General features: G+C 45.8%; 2 protein-coding genes across 4 annotated transcripts in view; one reads left to right on the forward strand and one right to left on the reverse strand.

The window, feature by feature from the left end:
- gpr137c (G protein-coupled receptor 137c) overlaps positions 1–1,741 on the reverse strand; it is a 31,941-nt gene extending 30,200 nt beyond the window's left edge. Inside the window, exon 1 of the mRNA XM_062523590.1 lies at positions 1,055–1,741. Within this exon, the coding sequence (XP_062379574.1) occupies positions 1,055–1,528 (474 nt within the window). The 5' untranslated portion in view covers positions 1,529–1,741. The remainder of the gene's footprint in view (positions 1–1,054) is intronic.
- Positions 1,742–2,771: 1,030 nt separating this feature from the next.
- txndc16 (thioredoxin domain containing 16) lies at positions 2,772–26,574 on the forward strand. 3 transcript variants are annotated; one of them, XM_062523589.1, is made up of 19 exons: positions 2,772–2,910; positions 3,804–3,886; positions 4,109–4,182; positions 4,341–4,415; positions 5,266–5,387; positions 6,269–6,359; positions 8,468–8,624; positions 9,704–9,870; positions 10,954–11,014; positions 11,143–11,278; positions 11,948–12,094; positions 12,300–12,359; positions 13,158–13,326; positions 14,050–14,186; positions 14,671–14,755; positions 17,188–17,326; positions 19,277–19,443; positions 20,579–20,769; positions 24,408–26,574. In XM_062523589.1, exons 6-19 carry the CDS (start codon positions 6,283–6,285, stop codon positions 24,683–24,685), a joined length of 1,971 nt encoding a protein of 656 aa, XP_062379573.1. In that variant the 5' UTR covers positions 2,772–2,910; positions 3,804–3,886; positions 4,109–4,182; positions 4,341–4,415; positions 5,266–5,387; positions 6,269–6,282; the 3' UTR covers positions 24,686–26,574. The 3 variants fall into 3 exon arrangements, with proteins under 3 accessions (XP_062379573.1, XP_062379572.1, XP_062379571.1); XM_062523588.1 differs by lacking the exon at positions 2,772–2,910 and having other exon boundaries at positions 3,708–3,886; positions 6,243–6,359; XM_062523587.1 differs by lacking the exon at positions 2,772–2,910 and having other exon boundaries at positions 3,708–3,886.
- Positions 26,575–27,606: the final 1,032 nt, after the last annotated feature.

Consider the following 27,606-nt stretch of genomic DNA (forward strand, 5'->3'; position numbering starts at 1 on the left):
GTCGAGTTTTTATGATCACACAACAGTGGCCCTGTTATTACACAATCAATTATAAGCATCTATAGTCATGGTTGTAGTTTGGCCATTTTGCAGACCCTTTTTGTCCAAAACGACTTAATCTGAAGCACTAAGAATGTCCTTGTGCTTAGCAGGACATATCAAAAGACGTAAGTGTATCACTGTGTGGCACAAAAAAAAACCCAGCAAGCCTTAAAAACAGTCTTATCTGTTGTTTGGGAATACAGTGCTGGCTTGATAAATTTGATATCTTCAGCACGGCATCACAATAGATAAGAAGACATACCTAACGATCATAAGCTAAAGGCTGAAACTTGAAGTTTGAATTCCATCATGCAATGGACAAACTTTAGGCATTAGTCATGTATGTTGCAATCTAGCGACTGAAATCCTGACTGAGGCTGGGCCTCTATGCAGGCATAGAGACTAATAAATTGGGTGGACGCCTGCCATTCTCAAGCGTTGTTGACAAGCAAATTTGTCCACTGCACCTGCAATGCTCCTGTCCCGTAAAGGGAGCAAGGGGCAGAGGCCTTGCAAGAGATATCCACTGAACTGAGCAAACTCACAGCAAAGCCAGGATCAGAGAGAGAGATGACCTCCAAACACCAGACTGACTGTCCCAGAAAAAGGCTGTTTAATGGTCTGGTTGCCCATTTACATGTAGACAGCTTTTCTAAAGACTTGTTTTCTGGCTGAGATGAAAATAGCCTGTTTGTGAATGAATAATTTTACAGAGAACATGACATATAAACCATACACCATTCGATAGGGTTGATCTCAGTGGTAGCCCATGTACACACAATGATGTTTTTCCAAATAGAACGATTAGCATAGGCTGTTATTTTGTTCAGATGGACCCAGTTGCACTGCATTGAATGCGGACCTTTTGCTGTGCAATCGGGGTAAACACATTGAACGTGCAAATATGAGAATAACGCGTGCCCTGTTTACTTAGTTGGGACTCAAAGCAGATCTTGAATTGCATTGTTAATTGACATGATAAATAGAGTCGTGCAAAAAGAAAAGAGCTTACCTGTGCAAAATATAGGTTTAGGAGACATAACGTGAAGAATTGCAGGCATACAGGAAAACAATATAAAAGCCAAAAGGGTAGAGGCTGCAACTGGTTCGCTTGAACAACGTTCTTGAAGTAAAAAGAAAACAACGTAGTCCTCAGCGCTGCCCACAGCAAGCAGAGAAAAAGAAAGACACTCTGGTAGCTGAAGCGTTTGTGTCCATAGTGCAAAATTAGCCAAAGTTGTAGGTAAACAAATACAAAAAGCAGGGAGTACAGAACAGTATAGACAACGGTGAGTCCTAGCTCCACTGACGGGGGAACCGCAGCTCGGATCGGTTCATCTGATGAGTCCGTTACAGACGTGAAAACACTGACGCTGACCTGATTTTCTTGTAACAACATAGCGAATAATAAGTGTATCGATGCCGAGCTAAAAACACAGCCAGCGCTTGTCAATTCAAAGTGATGAACAGCCCAAACTTTTGACATATATAGCAGATATTCGAATTACAAGAGATATGCGTCAAACTTGTTATACCTGGGGGCTGCACTCAGATAAAAAAAACAAACCTAGCTAACTAACTAACAAGCTAGCTCTAAACACATGAACTTGATAAATAAAACAGCTGAGGTGGACATCTAAGTATAAAAAACATAGACAAGAGAAAGCCCTCCACAGCGGCCCCCAATCTCTGCAAAGCAGCTCCCTCTGCAAAAAAACAACTACAGGAAAAAAAAGACTAGATGTGGAGGGCGATCAGCTGAGAGAGGCTGCATCAGAGGACCCGCCCCCTCACCAATGAGGAGCAGCTGCGCACTGGCAGACTGTAGCCGCCATCTTGGCTCAAAGCGTTACTCATTCCAATTAAAAAGTATCTCCTACATAAGTAGAGAAACGCACGGCAGTTTCATTGCTAACTCCGCCTCTTACTTCCTACTACATTGGCATTGGAGGTTAGGGTGCCCTACCTCCAAATACTCTAAATGTAATTGGTCAAAGATGATGTCAACCTTTTACATTTGGGGCACTTGGTGTTTGTTATTGGCGCGTCATACGACGTCAGGATCTTTGAAAATTCGGTGCATTTCATTGGTTTGTGGGACGCATACACAGTATTTACAGGAAGAAACAAGCATTCGCTGATCTGTGCATTGGTTTTTGCAAAGACGCGCAAGAAAGATGCTAAACATTCAAATAATCTGCTGGCAGTTGTAAAACAGTTCTATCTTGCATATAACATGCAATTCTCAATACATAAAGTAGTCTAGAGAGCAAAAATGGTCAGGCCTTCCTGTGGTTTATACACTAGTTAGTTGGATGACTTACCCTGTAGGAGTTAGCAAAAGAGGCTAATAACATCAGACACGTTTTTAAAAGTTGTAGTCCTATCTGTTCTCGAATCGAACTACAGTTTGGCGCAAATCGGAATGTCCCGTTCTAATCTGCAACGAAGTCTTGGATTGTTATCATGACGCGTCTCATATCCATCATCTTATTGACGTTATGTTGCTGGCAAGTCCAGAGATGCGCATCGGCAAATGTCTCAAAGATGCTGGAGCTTACTCGAGAGACCCTGACGGAGAGGATGCTGTCTGGAAAAATGATCTTCGTGTACTTTGGAAAACAAGGCAAGAATGTTTTTCTATCTTCACCAACTCGATGCGTGTTGATGTTATGTAGACCTTACTGTTAAGCATGTCATTGCATGTTTTTTATATTTTAGGAAAAAGAAGAAAAGGGCAATTTCATGCTCCCATGATTCCTCATTCCCGATTTGTGCCAGGCTCTGAAAAGGAAATATTTGCAACCAAAGATGCATGAATCATAATACATGATTACAGGAATTGTTTTTACTTCAGAATTACACAGGGTATGTCCATTTGGGGTATTCCAAGTTAACTCTGAGTAAGTGGTACTACACACCTAAGAGAAGAGGCCTCTAAAAGGGATCTTTGTGGCTTTGTTGGCAGTCATATTAAGCCCACAGATTGACCATTGCAGGTCACTCACATGATGAAAGTTTCAAATATGTGTTTTCCTAAAGCTTCCACGCCATTGGCTAACACAGTTACCTCATACTTCCCTTACACACCTACCACACACTTACCACACACTTCCCTAACACAATTGCCATGAACTTCCAGAACACACTTACCACACACTTCCACTCTCCTGCCTCCTCCTTCTACTTTCTCCAGCCACACTTTGACTAGCACACAATATGTCTGCACTGTAATCCTTGAGTAACAGTATTTACTGCTGCAGTAGTAATTCTTTCATTATTTAATTCTTTATTTTTAAGGATAGCCCCTTGAGATGTAACATCTCATTTTCGAGAGGGTCCTTAGTGATGACAAACAATATGAGAGAGAGTCAATAAAAGAGCAAGTACCATACATGAATCCAAACACACAAGAACAAGGACACTCACACACTCACACACCAACGCACTCTCCAACACTGCTCCCCAAAGTTAGCCCCCCATCATCCCACCCCCCACCAGCCAGCACCGCACACACAGGATACCATCAAAAAGATCACTCTAAAATAAATATATATAAAATATAAATATATTTATAATACGTATAAACAATAATGTAGTAAATAAGGATGACATTTGTACACATAAACATACCACACACCCCTAATTCCCTAGCTAACGCATCCTCTGAGCTGTAGAATGGATGTTATTCTCTCTCTCTGTAATTCGCTTTGGATAAAAAGCGTCTGCTAAATGAATATAATGTGTAAATGTTCACGCAGTGAATCCAACCCTTGAGCTGTTCCTGGAGCAGCTGGAGCTGTCTGCAGAAGCTCTGGAGGATTACGCCATTTCAGTGGCCAAGGTAGTGACCACAGGAGTACCACACACACACACACGGCATTTCAGTGGCAAAGGTAATGACCTCAGGAGTGCCTCTGCTGAAAGAGGATGCAGAACTACAGTTCTAGGCCCACGTGCCTGTGTTTTATGAATACTCACTGAGACTGATATGCGAAATATCCAAAATCTATATTTATTTTAGAGAAGGGTGTTTCATAAATGAATGTGTTTGTTTCCTCCCCAGATTAACTGTACAAAAGAAGATATTCCAGAATATTGTGGGGCTGAGAAGCTGTTGAAGAAGGCCTGTTTGTTCCGGTTGGTAGCCTTGTCTGAGGCTCTACCTCTCTCTCTAATCTTATACAGTGTCATACTGTAATGACGCTCTTTCAGAAAGGTCTGTCTGTGTTGAACAACTTCCTCTTCTTTTTCTTCTTCTTCTTCTTCTCCTTCTCCTTCTTCTGTTGTTTCTGCAGAGGCTCTGAGGTGCTGAGGAGTTTTGACACTGACACCGTGTTTGATGTCAATGCCATTGTGTCTCACGTGCTCTTGTAAGTCACATCTCCACTGCTGTTAATGAGAGTTTCCTACTTCTATACTGTAGTCGGTTCAGAAACCCTACAGGCTCCTGTTCTCTAAATGTATGCAGGTCCCTGTTTGAAGATGTCTTGTCAGTGTGTGTAGCTTTGCTGATGCTGTGGACTGCTCTTATTTGCTCTTGATCTAGTTCTAGTGAATACATTAGTTGATTCAAAGCTTTGCATGTTTGGTACTATTTGCTAAGATTCAAAGCTTTGCATGTTTGGTACTATTTGCTAAGATTCAAAGGGACATTGTGAGGGCCAGGGTGTGTCACTATTATTCTTTGTTTATGTAAAGCACATTAAATCAGCCCCCAGTATGAAATGCACTCTATAAATAAACGTGCTTTGTCTTGCCTTGCCTTAGGTATACTGCAGTGTCTCAAAGAAAAAAGCAAAATAATTTATGCATTCCTCCTGTATATAAATGTAAACAGGAGAGCCTCAATTCTTTAGTTTTTTTCTTTGATGACTTCGAGGCCCATTTTTTGATAAGCGCCATGTAGTTTTGCAGCTACAAACATTTATCAGAGAAGCGTTCCCTAAAGTTCCTTTTTCTTTTTCTTTGTACTGCAGTGTTTTAGTTTTTTTTGTACAGTATTTTCCTGTGTATTGGCCGCATTGTGTATAAGCTGCAGGACAGTGTTTTATGCAAGTTAAAATAAACAAAATCATATTAATACCATATTAACTGCACCCGTGTGTTAACCTCATAGCTCAAGAAATGTTTGCGAAATCAATGTATAAGCCGCGGCTAATAGTCGGGAAGTTACGGTATATATCATATCCGTTACTGTGTGTGCTCTGCTTTCCTCCTCAGCACTGTGCTTTTCAATGAGGTGCGCTACGTCCACACCCCAGCAGAGCTACTCAGCATTGAGAGGGCTGCGAAGGGGAAAACGGATGTCGTCTTCAGTCACATCCAAGTGCTGGGGCTCCCAGGTAGCCTACACTATGGTTCCTCACCTAGCGCTGCTAGCGCTCCTGATGCTAAAATAACTGTGAATAATACATGCCTTGTTATGGCGTTATAAGGGGTTCCCATGGGAATGGAATTTCTGGAATATCATGGAATTTTGCTAAAGTCTATTCCAGACGTAGAAAGTCAAGGAATTTTATCATTTTTCGGGGAGCATTAAAGAATATTAGGGATTTATGTTGTAGCAGTTTACTACAACATAACTACTTGCCTAAATTAATACACGTATGTTTCCAGGCAGCATGGTGTTTATCAGGCTGTTAGCTCTTCCCATTATTATTATTATCTCGGCTTCATTGAAAATGAGGGCTACCCTCAATGACTCTCCGAGAATAGATAAAGGTTGAATGAATTAGTGCCTGTTGAGTGGTTATGGTTAGAGCCCACTTCCCACTTTAGAAAAAGTCAAAGATTCTTGTTAGGGAAAAGTCGTGGAATTTGACATTGGACTTAAACTGGAAAGCCTGCATTGATTAACAATTCATAAAATTCATAATTTAGAATGACTGAGGGTTTAGTTATGGTCATACATTTACTACCGTCATTTCCGGACTATAAGCCGCACCTGAATATAAGCCGTACTAGTGAAATTTAGGGAAAGAAACAAATGTGTACATATACAAGCCGGGCTGGACTATAAGCCGCAGGTGTTGGACCGTAACCTGTAATATCCATAGGTTAAGAAGCCCTCCTAGTGGCCGTTAGCTGTAAAAACACACAGATTAGCCACACTGTTGTATAAGCCGCAGGGTTCAAAGCATGGGGGAAAAAAGCCTACAACCATAATGTGAATAACACCACATGTAAACGTAACGCAGTCATCATTCCTGTCTTTCTCGATCAGAACACAGAGCCCTGATGGAGACTGCGTTTGTGTACGGAGCCAAGTTCCAGTTTGTGTTGACCACCGGAGGCCCTGTGCTGAAGCATATGGGGTGAGAGAGAGTTCCGCTTCAGCTGTTTTTATTCTCTAAGAATTGAACGAGCCTCCTCAAATCTTTATGACACGAGAATCTGTGGAGAACTGTGCAGAGCAAAAGGTTCAGATCGCCTGTAAACAATGCATTGTGTAAACAAAGATTGTTAAAGTGTTTTATGAGAAAAAGCAGTGAGATGACCACACACGCACACACATACACACACACACACACACACGGAAAGGCGGACCCAATACACTTGGCCCCTTATCAGCGATTCAGGATATCCTCATTCAGCCACACTGTTGTAGTCTAGCCAAATCAAACAGCTCACTCCCCATTTGCTCCTGGACTGAAAACATGTTGAGTATATGTGTGTCTGTCTGCGTAGGTGAGTACACTAGACAGCGTAGAGTGTGAACACGCTCTGTGTGCATCCCCAAGGGAGACTGCAATGAGACAGGCTCACCTGATGAGCTGCTGAAGCATACCTACTGTGATTGATTTGGAGACAGGAGGAGGAGGTGGAGGAGAGAGGAAGAGGAGGACAGAGGAGGAGGAGGAGAGAGGAAGAGGAGGACAGGGGAGGAGGGGAGGAGGAGGAGAGAGACAGGTAGATGGAGGAGGACAGGGGAGGAGGAGAGAGAGAAAGGATGGGAGTGGAGGAGGAGGAGGAGAGAGGGAGAGGAGAGGAGGAGAGAGAGCAGTGTCTCAAAGAAAGGCAGGAGAGGAAGAGGAGTATCTAATTACCAGAGGAGAGGAGAGGAAGAGGAAGAGGAAGAGGAGTGTCTAATTCCCAGAGGAGTTGAGAGGGGAGGAGAGGAGAGGAGTGAAGTGGAGTGGAGTGTGTGTAATTCCCAGAGGAGCGGAGAGGAGAAGAGAGGAGTGTGTGTAATTTCCACAGGGGATCTCACCCAAAATGGCCTGATTTGCATAAAGCATGTTGCATGTGAGAGGTGTAATCTAATTCCCATGAGGGATGGAGACTGAGAGAAGGCATATTAATAGCCTGCACTAGCCCAAGGGTGACACAAGATAATTTATCATCCAGACATCCATCTGTGTCTGAAAAATGCACGTGAGTGTCGGAAACGGGACCTAACTGCGTCCTTATTAAGTATGCACTTACGCTGCGTTGTGTTTCCTCTCCGTAAAGTGCCTTTCTCTAATGCAGCGAAACATTTCAACGTGAGCGACAGCAGCAAGCAGACGCAGAGCATTCAACAGAAGTTAAGCTCAAAACGGCGTGTTTGTGCTGCGTATCCCCACTTCACTCGCAGTCAGGTCAGACATTTTAATGAAACAACAGAGCAGTCAGACTGTTTTGTTACTGACAGTGGCGTGCGTTGCATTCAGATGGGACAGAGTGTGATGGAGTAGAGTGGGTCTGTTGATGGGTGTGTGTAGCCACACTATGTTGTCTAATGAGGATTGCTGCCAGACTCGGTTAGAGGGTTGTGTAGCTCTTACAGTCTGCCATGAAAGGTTATTACTTTTTAAATTATTTGTTTTGATAAAGAAGTAGTCAAATGACTAGGTGTATATCATGCTCAAACCTCTTGTAGTGGGATAACCTTTCTGACTGCAGTTGAAATATAGATTTTTTTCCCCCCTTTCTTAGTCTATTATGGTAAGTGTTGTGGAATCTATCACCCTTTCTTCTCTCTCTCTCTCTCTCTATATATATATATATATATTTGTATATGTCTCTTTCTATCTCTCTCCCTCTCTCTCTTTCTTTCTCTCTGTCTCTCTCTCTCTCTTGTCTCTCTGTCCCTGTTACTCTCTCACTTTATTTTTTTTGTTGTACACATTGGTTCAGTAATGTATTATCATAGTAGATGTAAAGTAGTATCATGTAGTTCATACCCCCCCCCCCCCCCCCATCTCTCTATCTCTCTCTCTTTATGTTGCAGGGGTTTGGGGGGGGGGGCTTAAAAAATGCTGCTTGTATTGAGTGACTGGAGCTTTGTGCTACACATGTAAATCATTTTTAAATCATCTCTCTCTCTCCCTCTCTCTCTCTCTCTCTCTCTCTCTCTCTCTCTCTCTCTCCCTCTCTCTCTCCCTTTCTCTCTCTCTCTCTCTCTCTCTCTCTCTCTCTCTCTCCCGTTCTCTCTGTGCAGTGTGGATGACCCCGTGTCTCTGCAGGCTGGCCTGTGGTTCCTGCACTGTAAGGAAGTGATGCGTGCAGCTGAGCCTTGTCCACACACGGCCATGAGGCGACCGCTCACCACCCTCAACATCTACGCCTTCCTGCAGCTCATGGAGGCCCCGCTGTTGGTGAGCCGCTCACACACACACACACACACACACACACACACACACACACACACACACACCGCTCACCACCCTCAACATTTACGCCTTCCTGCAGCTCATGGAGGCACCGCTGTTGGTGAGCATCTCACACACACACACACACACACACACACACACACACACACACACACACACACACACACACACACACACACACACACACACACACACACACACACACACACACACCTCTCACCACACTCACCACCATGCTAGCACACCTGCCCCCAGTTTGAGCCAGTCAGTGCTGGTGCCTGGTGGGGGTGTGTTCAGGCTGATGGAAGGCTCGACCGCACAGTCAGCTCAACACTTGACTAGTGCATATAATCAAAGATCCTTCATTACTCCGCTTCAACCCTCTCTGATATAATGTCTGCACTGTGATCCTCTAGTGATAGTGATTAGTGATGCTGCAGTAGTGATTCCCTAGTTGCGGTTGCATTGTAGCTGGACTGGTATTCGTATATTTCGTGCCCTTGAGCAAGGCACCTTACCCCTCACACACACACACACACACACACACACACACACACCCACACACACACACTCACACACTTGAGCAAGGCACCTTACCCCTCACTGCTCGCCCGACCGCCGCTGTGTCAAGGCAGCTCACTGCTCCGCGTTAGTGTGTACTTCACCTCACTGTGTGTCCACTGTGCGCTGTGTGTGTTCACTAATTCACGAATGGGATAAATGCAGAGACCAAATTCCTTGGATACGGAAGTACACTTGGCCGAGAAACCTGATTGACAGATTTGCAGATTCTCCTTCTGTGAGTCGCTTTGGATAAAAGCGTCTACTGAGTGAATACGGTATATTACCGTAATTTCACAACTATTATACATTAGCGGCTTATACATTGATTGTGTTAAATTTCTTCAGCTATGAGGATAATACACAGAGGCAGTTTGATATGGTATTAATATGTTTTTTATTTTCTTTTAACTTGCATAAAACACTGTCCTGTGGCTTATACAAAATGCGGCCTAATAGGAATACAGGAAATGACTGTAAATGTAAATGTGTTTCCTCACCAGACTGAAGCGTGGGTGGACCCTGCCCAGGTGGAGGTGGACTACCGTCACCTCCACGTGCCCCTGCTCTTCGTCTTCACCCAGGCCCAGACGGAGAGCCTGGACAGGGCCACCGCTGAGGCGCTCGCCTGGAGACTACGGGGAGAGGTCGGGGTCGTGCTCGTCCACAGGTCTGTGTGCTGTGCCTGGAGACTATACAGCAAAAGCGCAACTAAGAGAGCAGGAAAGCAAAGTGCACTTTAAAAAGAGCGCCAAGTGAAATTTGTTAAAGCCATGAGCTCCTGCATGTCATTGGAGTACCAGAGAAGTTAATTTATAACAAAATAAAAAAACATAACACTTTTCTGATTATGATCTCTAACAAATACAAAGCTGTTATCAGCTACAACTATCTGATAGAGATCTATCGTTGTTTTACTGTTCTCTTAAAACAACATGGAATACAGAAAGACAATTCAATTCAAACCAATTCAAGGCATCCTACCAGGGAGATCTGCTCTACTCTGTGAGGAAGTGAATGAAGTATGGAGGAGAAGGAGATATTTAAACAGTTCATCTCTGCTCCATGGCAGGGATTAGGGATTCTACATTGTTTAGATTCAGACTCAGATTCAGATTTTATTTGTCACATACATATTGCCAAAAGTATTGGGTCACCTGCCTTGATGCGCCTATGAACTTAAGTGTCATCCCATTCTTAATCCATAGGGTTTAATATGACGTTGCCTGACCTACACAGTGTCTTGACCTCAACCCAATAGAACACCTTTGGGATGAATTAGAGCAGAATCTGAGAGCCAGTCTCCTCGTCTAACATCAGTGTGTGACCTGACAAATATGCTTCTGGAAGAATGGTCAAAAAATCCCATAAACACACTCCTAAACCTTGTGGAAAGCCTTCCCAGAAGAGTTGAAGCTGCAAAGCTGCAAAGGGTGAACCAACGTTATATTAAACCCTATGGATTAAGAATGGGATGTCACTTAAGTTCATATGTGCGTCAAGACAAGTGACCCAATACTTTTGGCAATATAGTGTATAATGCAGTGAAATGTTACAGTCGGCTCCATGCTAGGTAAAAAGAGGCATACAAACTGGCACAGAACAGAAACAACCCACCAAAACAGTAACAAACAACAACAACAACAACAACAACAAAAAGAACAATACATCCAAGATGTCGGGGGGGGGGGGGGGGCTATTGCAGATATAGAAGAAAGTGCTTAAAGACGTTTCACTTTATCTTCCCTGCTAGGGATAGCCCAGATGTTCAAACCCCTGCAAAGTACAACGCAGCCTACAGGCTCTCAGACATGGTGAGTGTCTCTCAGATACCGCACTCTCTGACTAATCCCCACGTGGCCATCGAATCACCGGTCATCTCCTCTCCTCACCGCACTGTGTCTCATCTCCTCACCGCACTGTGTCTCTCAACTTCCCACAGGCTGCCGTGAAGTATGTCACATTTAACAACCTCGAGGAAGTCGTCACGCTTTTCAAAGAGGAGGTAGCTCCTGTGGGAGAGGAGGAGGTAGCAGAGGAGGAGGAAGAGGACGAGGAAGACCAATGGACCACTCTGGGTACGATGCTGTCGGTTGTACAGCACGAAGGGCTCTCTTCACTGTACTGTGAAATTAGTATAAGTATAAGTATATTTTTTTGATCCTGTGACTGAGGGAAATTCAGTCTCTGCATTTAACCCAATTTAACCGAATTAGTCAACACACAGTGAGGTGAATCACACACTAACCCAGAGCAGTGAGCTGCCTGCCCAACCAGCGGCACTCGGGGAGCAGTGAGGGGTTAGGTGCCTTACCTGTACTCAAGGACACTTCTGCCGCAGACTGGTCGGGGATCAGCTCGGAGCCCTAACCAGTAGGCCACGGCTGCCTCACGAAAGCAGAATCTAGATCTTAGAGAGGTTTTGATCAGAAGGAGAGTATATGAAGTATGAGAATACTGTATAGAGAATGAAGTATGTGCAACATTCACTGAACTACTGTGCATTTTTTCACGTGTGAGAACGATTTATACAGATCTCTCCAGATAGAGTTGACCGAATGAAAGTCTAATCTCTTGAATTTGTGGTTAAATGGCTCCTGTGAACAGCCAAAGGAGAGAACATTTAGTTGTTATCGTCATGACTCGCTTGTGCATCCCTCCACCTTGTACTGGTTCTCATTATGTGTACAAAGCCGAGGTTTTGGTTTTATTAGGTGTGTGGTCTTTCTGTTCTGTTTCGTTTCCAGATGTGCTGGACGACGAGGTGGCCGAGTCTGTGTACAGAGACCGGGATCAGATGCTGGACCTGGAGCCAGTCATAGAGCTCACTGAAGACACCTTTACCAGTGCACTAGCGCAGCATGACCACCTGGTGGTGCTGTTTTTCATCAAATGTAAGCACATGAACACACACAAACTCACGCAGAGTGTGGCGTCCCTTTCACATGTTATTGATTATGCACAAAAATGTAAACATTTTTGTAGATTTGTAAATGTTTTGCTGAACTGAATACGACTCTCACTGAACTTCACTTTATTTGTTGCTACAATAGAAGATGCTTGGTGAACTGACTTTGCCTGTCTCCGTCTGTCCACTAGGGGATGCTGTTTCCATGGCTTTCCTGCATTCATTCGTTGAGGTTTCTGAAGCATTGGAAGGTAAAGAGGAAGTAATCTGACTTTTACACACTCATCTCCAGAGTTTCTCGTTTTGATTTGCAAACTTCTAGTTCCTGTTATTAGATTCCACTGAGTTTAATAAACCATGTGACTTGTTCTGAGTATTACTATGACTTGAGCTGATTAGTCTTTTAACAAACAAATGTTAACTATTATTTCACTATTAGACATCAGTCAGCTAGTTGTCCTTTTATTAATAATGCATAAGTTTATTTTCATTTAATTATAGAATAAAAAGAATAAAGCTAATCCCGAAAATGTGCAGACTTATAGTGACAGAGAGAATATCACAATAGCCAGAAACATCAATTTAAAAAGAAGATATAATAATGAAATACATAAACAGACAGTTTTACTGTAGAGCTCTGAAGATTATACTAATACGGTAATTGCTATGACATTTAATAATCCGGCACTTTTCAAACACATAAGAATTCTATCAGGCTGTGTATAAAATGCTGCCCCATCCAAACAGACTGAACAATGTCAGAGGCTTGACTCATAACAGATCACATATGCTCCCACTCAGCACTTGAGATTGTGTAAGTAGTAATTTATGTGCAAGTGCAGACGTATACAAAACCCCAGGAAGGCTAAGTGATTTAAAGTGTCTGTGCCTGTGTAAACACCAAAGCCCCATATTGATTGTATACGTCTGTGTGTGTGTGTGTGTGTGTGTGTGTGTGTGTTTGTGTCTGTGTGTGTGTGCGCGTGTGCGTGTGTGCGTATATACGTGTGTGTGTGTGTGTGTGTGTGTGTGTGTGTGCGTGCGTCCAGATCTCCCTGACGTCGCTCTGGCGTCTGTGGACTGCGGAGAGTGGACGGACGTCTGCGGCGCCCGACAAATCAACTCCTTCCCCTCGGTGGTGGCGTATCGCCGCGGCGACGGGGCCCAGCTGTACCGCGGCATGATGGGAAGCGAGAGCCTGCACAGGTTCATCCTGCTGTGAGTGACGTGCCGCCTCCGCTCGCGCTCCGCACCGCTCCGCTCTCCTCCTGTTCCCAGACCAGTTAATCCCACTCGGACGCACACACTTCCCCCCCCTCCTCCTGCATCCCCAGAGCCCTGAGATTTGGCTCGATTCTTGTGGTAAACAGCTAGCTTAGCTGCAGGGCAGGCGCAACACTTTAAGCTGCGCTAGCAGAAGTGACAGCGTTGTGGGAATGTTAGAAAGAAAGAGAAATCAGGATTAGAGTTTGTCAGCTGAGCTTAATTATGAAAACAACAAACACATTTTTCTTTCTCTGATCTTCTGACATCATTGTTGTTTGGGTTAATATAGAAAGATGAATCGAGGCTTAATGAGAGTTTTTATCAAGATAAATGTCGCTCTCAAACATCCGTCATGGTCCAACTTGAGTCTCATTATCCATTATTTTCATCTAAAGGATCAGATAGACGTCCTGATGAAAGTCCTAATTGGCGTAACTCGGTTAGAAGTGCAGGATGAACATCCATTCATCCATTGTTGATCCAGCCTGAGAGAATGGTCCATTATGGGAGAAATGGTCTGGGAGGAAATGTCATGAATCGGTAGTGCCGGTAAGGTGACCAGGGGTCAGGCGATCTCGAGTGGCCGGCCGCGCTTGTGATGTTTGCCTCGCCATCTGGAGCGCCAAGTGTGGACGAGGAAGGTGGCTGACCTCATTTCCTGCGTGTGTTTGCCAGGAGTCGGCTGGGCAGCCCGCTGCGCCTCGCGTCCTCGGAGGAGGTGCGGAGCTTCCTGGAGGGGGCGTCGGACGAGCCCCTCGGAGCTCTCGCTCCCGTCAGGGCACTGGGGGCCTTCAGCTCTGGCCGGGACTCAGGTAGGACCAGCACCAGAACCTGGGGGTTTGTCCCAGTATAGTGATACATACATTAGGTGAACATTCATTAATATTCGCAAACAGTTTGAGGAGGTAGTTCTCTACGAACATACAGTGGAGCTGGATGAAGGGTTACCGATAAAATGGAACGTTTACACAAAATCAGAGTTGACATATTGACATAAATGTTGTCACAGTTTGAACGCACTTTAGGATAACAGTTTCTGTTCCGTTTCTGTTCTAAATTCAACAAGCCCACCCACCCCGGGGACTTTTTTCCTCATTGTTTTGTTTTTTCTTTCCTTTTTCTCTTTCTATCTTTTGTTACATTTTTCTCTCTCTCTAACATCTGTCTTTTCTCTATTTTGTCTTTTACCCCTTTTTTACCGTTCTCCACTCTTTTATCTCTCCTCCTTTATCTCTCCTTCTCTATCTCTCCTCCTCTCCTGTCTGCTGTTTCTCCTCGGCACTGTTTGTCCCTCAGGAGTGCCCTTATTTGAAGATGCAGCCAGAGAGTTGAGGGGCGAGGTACTGCTGGGGCTGTTTGTTGACACTGCGGCCCAAAACTGGTAAGTTCTCGGAGGCAGAGAGAGTTCCCGAGCACCATAAACGCGACTTCTGAAGGGCCTCTGCTTCCTGGTCTCCACCTCAATTCAAATCAAATAAATGTGCACTCAGAGTCATCTGAGTGGTGCCGCACACGACACGCAAACAGACGTTTCTTCTTCAGCCGGACCATTTCCTTGTGTAATTGTTCGATTTCTTATCCGGGGTATGATGGATGGGGGGGTTTAAGTTATTGTGTTTCTTTTTTAATGCAACTCAAATGCAGCATTTCAGCTTCCTACGGAAAAACTGAGCCCCTGATAATTATCTGCACATTTCCAGAAGAGCTTAATGATATATGTTTGTGTCCTACCCATCTACAAAGCAGTGATTCAGTTGGCATGACTGTAAAAAGCCATGGCATATCCATATCCATCTGGTGTAAGCTAAAGTTGAGTTAAAAATGAGTTAAAAATAAAAGTTTCCTTTGATCAGCCTTGGGGCCAACATATGTTTCTATTCTTTCAGCACAGAACTGGTGATCATTGATGCGATGATCACAAGATAGATAGATAGATAGATACTTTATTAAGCCCCAAGGGGAAATTCAAGAACACACCAATTGTGTGTTGGCCAGACACAAAGAAAACTTGATTGTTTAAATGATTATAAGTCAAAGAATGTCTTATCTTTATTCTTTTTAAGTGTATACCAGTAGATAACGATCTGGATAAGAACCCTCCATAAAGTCTACAGCTGTTATGAATTATCAGTTTATACCTGCAGGATGTAGAGAATTCCAGCAGATATTGCCAATCAGATATTAGTAAATTACAGCTCAACTTGCCTAAACAGGTGGTTGCATTTGATCTTTGAGAATGTGTGTAATGGCCGACGGAAACCAGACCAAATGCCCCAGATTCCTGCAGAGGTGAACGGCGGACCACTGCTCTCTGACCAGACCCCCCCCCTCCCCCTAAATTTGAGGTTACAGGCCTCAACTTTATCAGCCCAGAGCATCAGTCAGGTCTGTGATTGACATGCCGCTCTGTGTGATCTGCACACGGCAAGATTTATGTTCTTGAACCCCGACACTGTTGGATGAGGCGCGCAGAGGCACACTGTTGGCCCACGTAATGGATTTCACGGTAGAGGAATGTAAACGTAGTCATCAGGCTGCACTGCACTGATTGCACACTAAGGGTGTCTGTGTTACATGTCCTGGCTGTCATTTGTTTGAAAGAATACTGAGATCTGTGGCTGTTCATACCTAGCAATCTGTGTGTGTGTGTGTGCATGTGTGTGTGCATGTGTGTGTGCACACGTGTTCGTGTCCCATTTCAGAATTCCGATCATATGAGTAGTGAAGTCATTCTTAAGTCCAGGGCCAGAGTGTGTGTGTGTGTGTGTGTGTGTGTGGGTGTAAGAGTGAGAGAGAAAGAGAGAGAGGGACACGTTGGCAGGAATGGCAGACAGCACACTTGTCTAGAGACGGGCAGCTGGAGTGGTTTGTTAAGTGTGTGTGTGTGTGTTTGGGTCTATTTAGTGTGTGTCTACATGGCATGGAGTGTGCTTATTGTGTATGTGTGTGTGTGTGTGTGTGTGTGAATGGGTGGGTATTTTTAGTGTGTTTGTACACGTCATGGAGTGTGTTTATTATGTATTGTGTGTGTGTGTCTAGTGTGTGTGCACATGGCATTGAGTGTGTTTGTGTACTACACGGCATTGGATAAGTTCAGTAGGTCTGTGTATACATGGCATTGAGTTCCTGTCTGTGAGTGTGTACATTGCACTGAGTGTGTTAAGAGTGTGTGTGTGTGTGTGTGTGTGTGTGTGTGTGTGTGTGTGTGTGTGTGTGTGTGTGTGTGTCTGTATATGTCTACATGGCACCGATAGCCCTTTTCCCCTATAGGGAACCAGCTCTGTTTCCGTTCACGAACCAACATTTGAACCGTTCTGAGCATTCCGACTAAACAAAAGGCGGTTGGGAATTTGGCACCTTTGTTTGGAACTTGAGCCAGAAAATAGTTGGTTTTTCCTGCGAACCGGAAAGGGAGTGTCATTCTGCCATTCATAGTTTTCCGTTCATAATATCAACTGTTGCTATGAGTAAACGAAACTTGTCAACTAGTATTACACTGCAGATGTTGACTAGCATACTAGCTAATTTCCGCTGTTTTCAAGGGTTGTTCATATCATTCTCCCATTTATGCATTTCATTAACTTTTGTTTTTGCATTCAACGGCCATTGTTGATGACGCATCCTTGGTCCGGTTTAAAACTGATGGAGATGTGGGCTGATTCACTAGATAATACAGTTCAAAGACGTCTGAATGGCACCGGTTCGAGAACGTGTTCGCTGTCAGTGGAAAGCCACCTTAAGTGTGGCGTGCGTGCGTGTGTGTGTGTGTGTGTGTGTGTGTACATGGTACTGAGTGTCCTGTGCTGCCTGCAGGGCCCGTGAGCTGTCCGTGGATCTGCCTGCGCTCCTGGTGTGTCGAGGCTCTGGGGGCCCGACGGAGGTCCACTCCCTTCAGCCCTCCTCCCTGGAGGAACTCCTCACACTCATCCGCAGAGCAACGCTGGACCCGTTTGTGAGTGCCTCTGTCTGTGTGTGTGTGAGTGCGCGTGTGTGTGTGTCTGTGTGTGTGTGTGTGTGTGTGTCTATCTATCTATGTCTGTGTGCGTGCGCGTTTGTGCACGTCTATCAATGTCTGTGTGTGTGTGTTTGTGCGTGCCTGTGTGAGTGAGTGAGTGTGTGTGTGTGTCTATCTATCTGTCTATGTCTGTGTGCGCGTGCGTTTGTGCATGTCTATCAATGTCTGTGTGTGTTTGTGCGTGCCTGTGTGAGTGAGTGAGTGTGTGTGTGTGTGTGTCTATCTATCTATCTGTCTATGTCTGTGTGCGTGCGCGTTTGTGCACATCTATCAATGTCTGTGTGTGTGTGTGTGTTTGTGCGTGCCTGTGTGAGTGAGTGAGGGGGTGTGTTTGTGCGTGCCTGTGTGAGTGAGTGAGTGTGTGTGTGTGTCTATCTATCTGTCTACACTACAGTATGTCTGTGTGCGCATGAGTTTGTGCATGTCTATCAATGTCTGTGTGTGTGTTTATATTTGTGCTTGCCTGTGTGAGTGAGTGAGTGAGTGAGTGAGTGTGTGTGTGTGTGTGTGAGAGAGAGAGAGAGAGAGAAGGAGCGCAAGAAACGAAGAAAGCGAGAGCATGTGTTTACAGCATGGCTGGACCACAGCACGGAGAGCCTTTGTGAAATGTAATCAGTGGAAGAGGAAATCACTCCACGGGCCATGACATCAAGCACGTCCTCCGAGAGTTGTGTATTCCTCCCGTCAGGCCAGACGAGCGGCGCGGTGGTGTGTGTGTGTGTGTGTGTGTGTGTGTGTGTGTGTGTGTGTGTGTGTGTGTGTGTGTGTGTGTGCGTGTGCGTGTGCGTGTGCGTGTGCGTGTGCGTGTGCGTGTGCGTGTGCGTGTGCGTGTGCGTGTGCGCGTGCGCGTGCGTGTGTGTGTGCATAGCATTGGTGGAGCGGAGGAGCTGCGGGTGCTGTGTGTGTGTGTGTGTACATGGCAGTGACGGAGCGGAGGAGCTGTGGGTGCTATGGTGTGTGTGTGTGTGTGTGTGGCAGTGACGGAGCGGAGGAGCTGTGGGTGCTATGGTGTGTGTGTGTGTGTGTGTGTGTGTGTGTGTGGCAGTGACGGAGCGGAGGAGCAGTATGTGCTATGGCTACCCTCTGGGCAGGCTCCAGCGTGAGGGCTGGACGGTGACAGTGTTTAGCAGGCTCATGACACGCTGTTTACCGCCAGCCCAGCAGCCCTTTGGCTTCACAAGAGGAAACTCTCGCTGTGTCTGCGTCTGTGTGTCTGACACATGCTCTCCTCTCTGCTCTCACCTCCGACTGCATAGCATGGCTCTCTCTCTTTCTCTCTCTCTTTCTTTCTTTCTCTCTCTGTCTGTCTCTCTCGCTCTCTGTCTCTCTCTCTCTTTGTCTGTGTGTCTCTCTATGTATACGTATGTAGATATGCATGTATGTATGTATGTACAGTATATACTGTATCTATCTATCTCTACCTATATATACTCTCATTATTTCCATTTATTCTCTCTCTCTTTCTTTCTTTCTTTCTTTCTTTTTTAAACTTTTTTCTCCACTGTTGTATCTGTGATCTCACTCACTCACTCACTCACTCACTTACTCACCCACTCACTCACTCACTCACTTACTCACCCACTCACTCACACACTCACTGACTCACACTCTCACTTTCTCTCATTTATTCACTTACCGTACTTACTTATTCACTCACTCACTCACTCACTTTTCCTCTCACACACATTCACACACGTTCGTTCACACACTCTCTCACTCCCACACTCAATCTTGCTCTCTCTCTCTCTCTCTCGTCTCACACATGTTTTGTGTTTGGCTCTCTCCTTACTCTGTGCATCTGTGTCCCATCTCACTCTCTCACTCTCACTCTCTCTCTCTCTCTCTCTCTCTCTCTCTCTCCCTGGCCTCCCCTCTCTCGTCTGTTAGCCGGAGCTGACCGTGGAGAATCTGCCCCAGTACCTGGAGCTGCAGAAGCCCCTGTTGCTGCTCTTTGTGACTGAGGACGGCCCAGAGAGCAGCGCCGCCCTGCTGGAGATGCAGGGACTGTCACACGCCGGACACCTGCAGAGCTACCTTCCGTGCTGGATAAATCTGTGTGTGCACTCTTAGTTATTAAAAGATAGTTCGGGGAAAGTTAAAAGGGGAAATCTAGAGATATCTTGCGTTGGGGTGAAATGTATAGATAGATAGATAGATACTTTATTGATTCCCAAGGGGAAATTCAAGATGTATTCATGTATGGAAAAAGTAAAAAGTTCAAGCTACAGTGGTATTATTATATCGTGAAAGCAGGGCAGAGTAGGGGCAAGTAGAAGCATGCAATGTTGATGTCCTCATCTCAAACCATTTATTGAAACAAAAGGCCAACAAATTTGACCCAAAAGCCGAATATCCCTGACTTTTTGTGAGAAGTGCATCTTTAGATCTTTTGATTTAGAATGTACTTAAAGAAGAGTTGTAAAATTTTTCAACCCGAGCCCTATTGTTCACAAAAATAATGAACATTCGATTAGTGTTTTCGGGGTAGAGCTAGCTGGCCAAGCATCTACGCTTCAAGCATCAACTGCAAATGGGAGCAATTTCAAATACTCACACAGCTTCTGTACCTTAACGGTTGTAAATAGGAACATGTGTGTCTCTGTGTAGGGATCCTGTCCCTGTTGGCTATGCTTAACAGCATGCCTGAGTTTTGTCAGTGGTGAAATAAGTAATTTACTTTGATGATAGCCATCTGCTTGTTAATGAATGCATTTCCTATATTGGCCTGGCTAGCTAGTGTAATTTTCAGACAATAGGGCTATGAAGTGGAAAAAGACTAGAATTCTCTGTTAGGGGGGGGGGGGGGGGACTTGGCAAAGGCAAAGCTATTACGAGGGAATGCAATGTTATGGTGAGTGAAAGCAAATGTCACTCAGAAAACAAAAACATCAGCACCATGATCCTTCTGGGGCTCCGTACCAGTGCCATTTCAATGTACAAAGTAATATTATGAGAAAGGATGGACAAACGCTAGGTGCTTACCTGCTAACATTAGCGACGTATCTCAGCCGTAACAGATATGTCTTGTACTTCATATGATATTGTCTTGGTAAATTGTAATAATATTGTTCATTTGTTAACTTGGATGGAAAAAACACATATTTAAGGCTGCAAGATGTAAAGAGTATGTATGTAAAGAGATATCAGAGGTGTTAAATGTGTTGTGTGTTGTGTTGTGTTGTGTTGCAGTCGTAGGACTCCTGCTGGCAGCTCCGTCTTGGAGTCGTACCTGGGCGCCTCGCCCCAGCTCCCTGCCCTGGTGCTCTCTCAGCTGTGTTCCAACGGAGAGGTGTTCCACTTCCCCCCACAGCGCCCCCTACAGTCTGGGAGCATCCTGCAGTGGCTTCATGGTGTGGAGAGACAAGAGGAAGAGCCTGCAGGTAGGGGCTCGATGCTTGATGCTTTATGTGGGTCTTTCTCAGGACATTAGATGCTGTCCAGGTGCATCGTTTCCCACAGGCTGGTTTCAGCCATCGGTCACTCCAGGTTATTCACAGCAGGTATTGTGCCATAAGCAGTATATATACATAGTGGGGCTTCGTTTCAACCCTCCCTGGTGAAATCTGACCGACTCAAGATTCTGATATCATCCTAGCAACATTCTTGACAATGTCCCTAAGAAAATCCTGGATACCATCCTCTCAAAATCTTGCTAGGATGTTGCTAGGATGGTATCAGAATCATCAATCAAGTTGTTCAAATTTCACTCTGTGATGGGTTCCCAGATCACATGACGTATACACATTAGGTCAGGTCATAGCGAGCAGCAAGATGTCTAGTGAAGGTCATACTGTACTTCCTGGATTGAAGGAGCTTTGAAAGCCTTCTTAGCCCCATTGAAATGAATGAGGACCACCACTGTTGTCAGGTCTTTTTAATACCTCCAGTCGGCATCATGGCACCCAGCACTGGACAGTGGACACGTCTCACTGAAGTTGTTGTTAGCGGTTACGGCACATTAGCAGAGCTCTGGAACATTACTCTTACTTCTCTAAATATCGTGTCAAAACCTTTTTTTTTGTACTGACCAAAATCCATTATCACGTTCTGTGAGGGTTTGTAAAGCACACATCTGGAACGGGAGTATGCAATGTGGTGTTAACACAGTCAAGCCAGTATAACGATACTCTGTCACAAGCAGCGTAGTTCCACAAGGCACCGTAAAGTCGTAAAAATAAACACTTCCTCGGTTAATCCCCCCCCCCCCTCCCAACACGGCTCCTTTTCCAGTCTGCTGTAATGATTGGGAGATTAGGAGAAGCGCCATTGCCTCACTGGTGTTGATGGGTTTAATTTGGGACACAAAGTTGGGCCAGGATAACACAGCCCTACTGTACCTGAGACACTGAGATGATTGAGAACAGGCCTCCAGAGGCTGGCAGAGTAACGCTACACCTCTGTGGAACCCTGTTCTCCATTCATCACTGTCCGACTCCGTGAGATCATGAGATCATCTCCTAACTGTCCTCGCTCGCATCTCTCTCTCCCCCCCACCACCATCACCACCACGTCATTCACCGTAAAAGCAATCGTTAGTATTGTCCAGATGGTATTACAGTAAAAAGCTGTCGGCATGGTAACTTTGCCCCCCCTCTCCCCCCCCAACCTCCGCCCCTCTGCTTCATCACTGCCTGCATTGATTTCCCCATAGACCCCATCTCTCCTCTCCGCTCTCCTCTGATGGGGCCTGAGTGGATGTGGAGGTCCTCGGCTGCCGTAGCTGCTGCCGCTGCTGCAGCTGCTAAAGAGCGAAGCTGAGCGAGTGCCAGTTTCCCAGAAGTGGCCCCAGCGTCTGCTGGCCACGAGATGCGGGCAGAGCGGGCGAAACCGTATCCCTTAATTGAGTTGCTGGAGCTGGTGCCAGTTCGTCACCCGCCGGCTCTCTTGGGCTATAGAACCGATACTGGGATCACCGATGCTGTTGATGCCAACACACACACACACACACTCTCTCTCTCTCTCTCTCTCTCTCTCTCTCTCTCTCTCTCTCTCTCTCTCTCTTCTCTCTCTCTCTCTCTTTCTCTCTCTCTCTCTCTCTCTCTCTCCTTCTCTCTCTCTCTCTCTCTCTTTCTTTTTCGTTGCTTATCTCATTCTCTGTTTTTCTTTCATTTGGTGCCAGTCGGCGGTGAAGGTTTATCCATCAGTCTTATTAAAATGTCTTGTTTTTAACGATAGGAACATTCAGTGCATTCACTGTCGCTGCTAAAGATTCATTCTCTCATAGTATTATTCTTTTATGAGCAGTTTAAATTCCAAAGGGCAAAAAAAACCACATGGCCTAGACGTGATCTCCAAACTCCCGTTTCTCTCCGTCTGTTTCATGTCATTGTTGTTGTTGTTGTTGTTGATGATGATGATGATGATAATGTTGTTGTTGTTGTAAGCGCTGTTCCCCTCTCTCTGGGGTGCAGGCCCCTGTTGAGTGTGTGATCACACGGGCACCATGCAGCAACAGGAAGTCAGGCCCGGCACATGTGTTTTTCTCCCCTCCTCTCCTCTCCTCTCCTCTCCTCTCCTCTCCCTCCTCTCCTCTCCTCTCCTCTCCTCTCCTCTCCTCTCCTCTCCTCTCCTCTCCTCTCCTCTCCTCTCCTCTCCTCTCCCCTCCTCTCCCCTCTTCTCCTCTCCTCTCCTCTCCTCTCCTCTCCTCTCCCCTCCTCTGCTCTCCTCTCCTCTCCTCTCCTCTCCTCTCCTCTCCTCTCCCGCTCACCTTGATCCGAGTTGGCGTCCGACGCAGTCTGGCGGCGGCCCTGTTGTTTGGTCTTATTTTTGGCCCTTCTGCTGCTTTGCCCTGATGTGACACGGAGCGGAAGAGGACGAGGAGGTTGTTGACAAATCTTCCCAGACAACTCTTCTCATCTACTTGAGGAGTGATCTCTTCCCCACTCTCTCTTTCTCCTTCTCTCTCTCTCTCTCCTCCCTCTTTCTCACTCTTTCTCCTGTCTCACTCTCTCTCCTCTCTCTTTCTCCTTCTCTCTCTCTCTCTCTCCTCTCTCTTCCCTCTCTCTTCCTTCTCTCTTTCTCCTTTCTCACTCTTTCTCCTGTCTCACTCTCTCTCCTCTCTCTTTCTCCTTCTCTCTCCCTCTCTCTCTCTCCTGAGGCTGAGGCCTTTTGCCTGGTAGCCATCAGTGAAATTAAGCTCACCCTGGGGGGAGTCCAGTCACTTTTTTCTCCATTTTTCTCTTGCATCTTGTGCTGGAAATTTCTTTTTGCTCAATCTTCCACATGTGTGAATGCCTCGCTTGCCAAAAAAGCATTGGCTTCTGTTTTTATTTTCTTCTTTTTTTTCATTCAAGTTACTTTTTTTTTTTGTTTCTTTCTTTTTTCAAAGAGGAATGTGCTGTGTTTTGCACAATCCGACTGTTTTCATCTGTCTTCCCATCGTTGCCCCACAACACTCCCACTTCAACCATTTCTTTCATGTTTTATGTTTCATGTTTTCGCGGAACTTACGGGGCTGATGTCCCTGCAGTTCTTTTTTCATGTGCAGTTAGGCCTCGCAGATCCTTTTTCTGAAGACCGACTCCTGCTGCCCCTTCAGACAATAGGCAGAGCAGTGGGGAATATTCACTCCCGTTGACTCTGTTATCTCAACGTTCCTGGGCAGTTCCCACTGCCGATCCGTGCTGCGACGTTCCCCCTTCTCCGGTGGTAGCCGTGACTGCTTTTGGAATTTTCCACGGTGGATCAGATTACGTCTCTGCCTGGACGTGTGCCCTTTTGTAATGAAAAACTAATGAAAGCTCGCTCACTTCAAACACCGGATTTCACATCCGGATCTGTTCCGTTTGGGCTTGATTTAATCGATGTTGTCTCAAAGACATCGATGTTGTCTTAAGAGCCGCACCTCCCGCCTCTGGTCCTGATTGGACTCTTTGATGTACGTCATTTGTGTTTTTTTTCTATGGCTGATTGATGGATGATGATGAGGAAGATAATGGTGATTGATGAGGATGAGGATGATGGTGATTGATGAGGCTGGTCAGTTTTGTTCTGACATCTGTGGTCCTTCCTCACCCAGGTGTTGTTCCAGACGAGCGGTGGGAGCCTAGCGTGCCTTTCTTTGACTTCCTGTCCGTCATGGACGAGGAGTTGCCAGGTTACGCTGCCCAGAGGAGCCCCAAGACCAAGATGGCTGCCGGCCGAGGAGAAGCCCACTTGGCGAGGAGGACAAGCAAAAGGGAGGAGGTGAAGGAGGAGGAGGAGGAGGGGCGGAAGAGGGAGAAGGACCACAGTGAAAGACGGAGCTCTGGTGCTCCTGCACACACACCCTCACCTCACACACACTCTGAACTCTGAGAGCAACACACACACACACACACACACACACACACATACAGTACACACTCTGAACTCTGAGAGCAACACACACACACACACACACACACATACACTATGAACTCTGAGAGCGGAAACTTCTCGCCCACAGGAGACTGGTGGGCAGGAGCTGACGCACTTACACACACACACACACACACACACACACACACACAAACACACTGTGTGTGCCCCACTGAACACCAATGGATAGAATCCGACAGTGTTGAACCTTGAACACACATACACAGACGCATTGGGCAGGAGATGGCTGACAGGAGAACCCCACACACGCACATGCACACAGATGACAGACTGATGACGATCCTTACCCATCAACACACACACACACACACACACACACACACACACACACACACGTACACACAGATGACGGACAGATGACAGTCCTTACCCATCAACATACACACACACATACACACGCACAAACATATACACATCTGCCAGACCAACCATTACATAATATGTATCCCTGAAAGCACTCCCAAAATGTTCCTTCACAGTAAGCAGTAATGAGCCATGTCTGCTTGTGTTTCCCCTCTTTCCTTGTTTATATGTGTTTATATTTACTCTGCAGCAAACTCAGAGGACCAGTTCAGTTTACTTGTTTGATTCATCTATAAAAAAACGCACTTCACTGAAACTTCCCAAAGAAAAATTTAATTTTATTTCCCCTACATCTCCTCCTCCTCCTCCTCCTCCTCCTCCTCCTCCTCCTCCTCTGACTCCTCCTCCTCACTAGTAAGTGGTGGCCTGTTTGTTGTTTCTCTCTCCCAGTACACTGCGCTTCATGTGCCTAAGTGCCTTCCCTTCCATATGAGCGCACTGCCATGTTTGCCAAACGAGTCGAGCTCCATAGCATGCGCTGCACCTTCACTAAAAGTAGGCATCGCATCTTCTCATTATTTCCAGAGAGCTCGTAAAAAGGCAAGATGGTAATGGCCGGGAGAGTGGGGTCGTGTGGTCTTGTTGGGTAAACGATACCGCCGCAGGCAGCCTCACAAGCCTGTGGTTTTTCCCTTTATGAACTCCTGACGATATTCCCATCACCCCCCCCCCATTCCCAGAGCGCTACGTTATGGAAAGGCCACGTCAGCTCTGATAGGATCCAGGCAGAACCTGCGTCTCAAGGTTTGGAGCGTCGTTAATGGCTAATAAGCGCATCGCACCGCATCCAGAAGGCAGGGCGTAGGATAAACCGCTCCACTGATTGGAAACACAGTTATCATTAGTCAAGCAGCGTCTGTGTCATAAAGCTATGGACACACACACACACACACACACACACACACACACACACACACACACATGCGGCCTATTCAAGTGTTTAAGTGGAGATGTCAGTTTTCAGGTCTGCTTGCCATTTTTCGCCATTGTTTTAATGTCTGAGTCCTGAGTGGACCTCTGTGTTAAACACAAACACATCCATGGCCAACGCAGGAATGCCAATTCTCTGCAGCCTGATTAGCGCATTTCAGGATTCAGGAGAAGCTTGTCCTTCACTTTTCACCCATAGCGTATACAGTTTAGCCTGGCTTGGCCTACCACTTCTCAAATGAGATCTGGTCTGGCAACCAGACGTTCATTTTCTCGTATTTGAAAAAATGCCCAGATCCATTGGGCGCCACGGATGTCTATCAAATGCGTCTGTGCATAGCTCATCATGGTCTTGCTTTCTCCCCTGTTCTGTGATTGGCCACCAACATCAGGCGAAAATGTGGGTGTTAGTTTCCAGACTGCCTTAGCAGCGTGAAAGAAATCACCGCGCAAGGCAGGATGGGACCCAGGCTATATACAGATATTATCTTGAGTAGCTCTTTGAAAGCTGACGTGGAGAGGCATGCGTTTATTCCCACTATTGAGGGGCAGCCGTGGTGTACTGGTTAGCGCACCGGGCTTGTAACCGGAGGGTTGCCGGTTCGATCCCCGATCAGTCCACCATGGATGAAGTGCCCTTGAGCAAGGCACCTAACCCCTCACTGCTCCCCGAGCGCCGCTGGTTGGGCAGGCAGCTCACTGCTCTGGGTTGTGTGATTCACCTCACTGTGTGTTCACTGTGTGCTGTGTGTTCACTAATTCGGTTAAATTGGGTTAAATGCAGAGAACTGAATTTCCCTCACGGGATCAAAAAAGTATATATTCTATTCTATTCTATTCACTCAGCATTTGGCACATCAACTCGCCAGTCACACCGAATTTCCCTCACAAAATCAAAAAAAGTATACATACTTATACGTATACATTGTAACCCCACAGACTCCTCTGGCTAATGTAATGTTAGTGCACGTCGATGCGTGACATCCATATGGATCCACTCTTGCGTGGTTTCAGCCTGCATTACTTCAGCCAGTCTGCTCAAATAATTACTAAAGACTCAAACCCCCGGGGAACGTATGGACGCCAGCCTACAGTATCTTCTCCACCCACACAGACACAGATACTGTAAGTGGGCTGGTGAAGTCATTTCTGTTGTGCATCCCTCGGTGTTTTATCACTTCTCAGGAGATTTAACTTGGCTACCGAGAAATTACCAAACCAAGAATTTAACACACACACACACACACACACACACACACACACACACACACACACACACACACACACTCTCACACTCTCACACTCTCTCACACACACACACACACACACACACATCTACACACACACACACTCACTCTCTCTCTCTCTCTCTCTCTCTCTCTCTCTCTCTTTCTCTCACTGATCTCTGAATCTGATTACAGCTTGGTGTCAATTTCACAAATAATATCTAAATCATTTTCATTGCCTTTGACACCTCGTCAAAACAAATGAAAGATTGTTTTTTTCTGTCTTTTTCTTTGGAAGTTGCAACAACTTTCCATGTGGCTTTAGTCACACTTAACACC

This window comes from Sardina pilchardus, chromosome 20 (genome assembly GCF_963854185.1).
Source record: "Sardina pilchardus chromosome 20, fSarPil1.1, whole genome shotgun sequence".
In the NCBI taxonomy this organism is placed as follows: Eukaryota; Metazoa; Chordata; class Actinopteri; order Clupeiformes; family Clupeidae; genus Sardina; species Sardina pilchardus.

Excerpts from the sequence above, each read along its gene's own strand:
- txndc16 (XM_062523589.1), top strand. The coding sequence starts at position 6,283 with ATGGAGACTGCGTTTGTGTACGGAGCCAAGTTCCAGTTTGTGTTGACC. Across the intron at positions 12,360-13,157 it reads GGTTTCTGAAGCATTGGAAG|ATCTCCCTGACGTCGCTCTG; the intron begins GTAAAGAGGAAG and ends GCGTGCGTCCAG. Across the intron at positions 14,756-17,187 it reads GACACTGCGGCCCAAAACTG|GGCCCGTGAGCTGTCCGTGG; the intron begins GTAAGTTCTCGG and ends TGCTGCCTGCAG.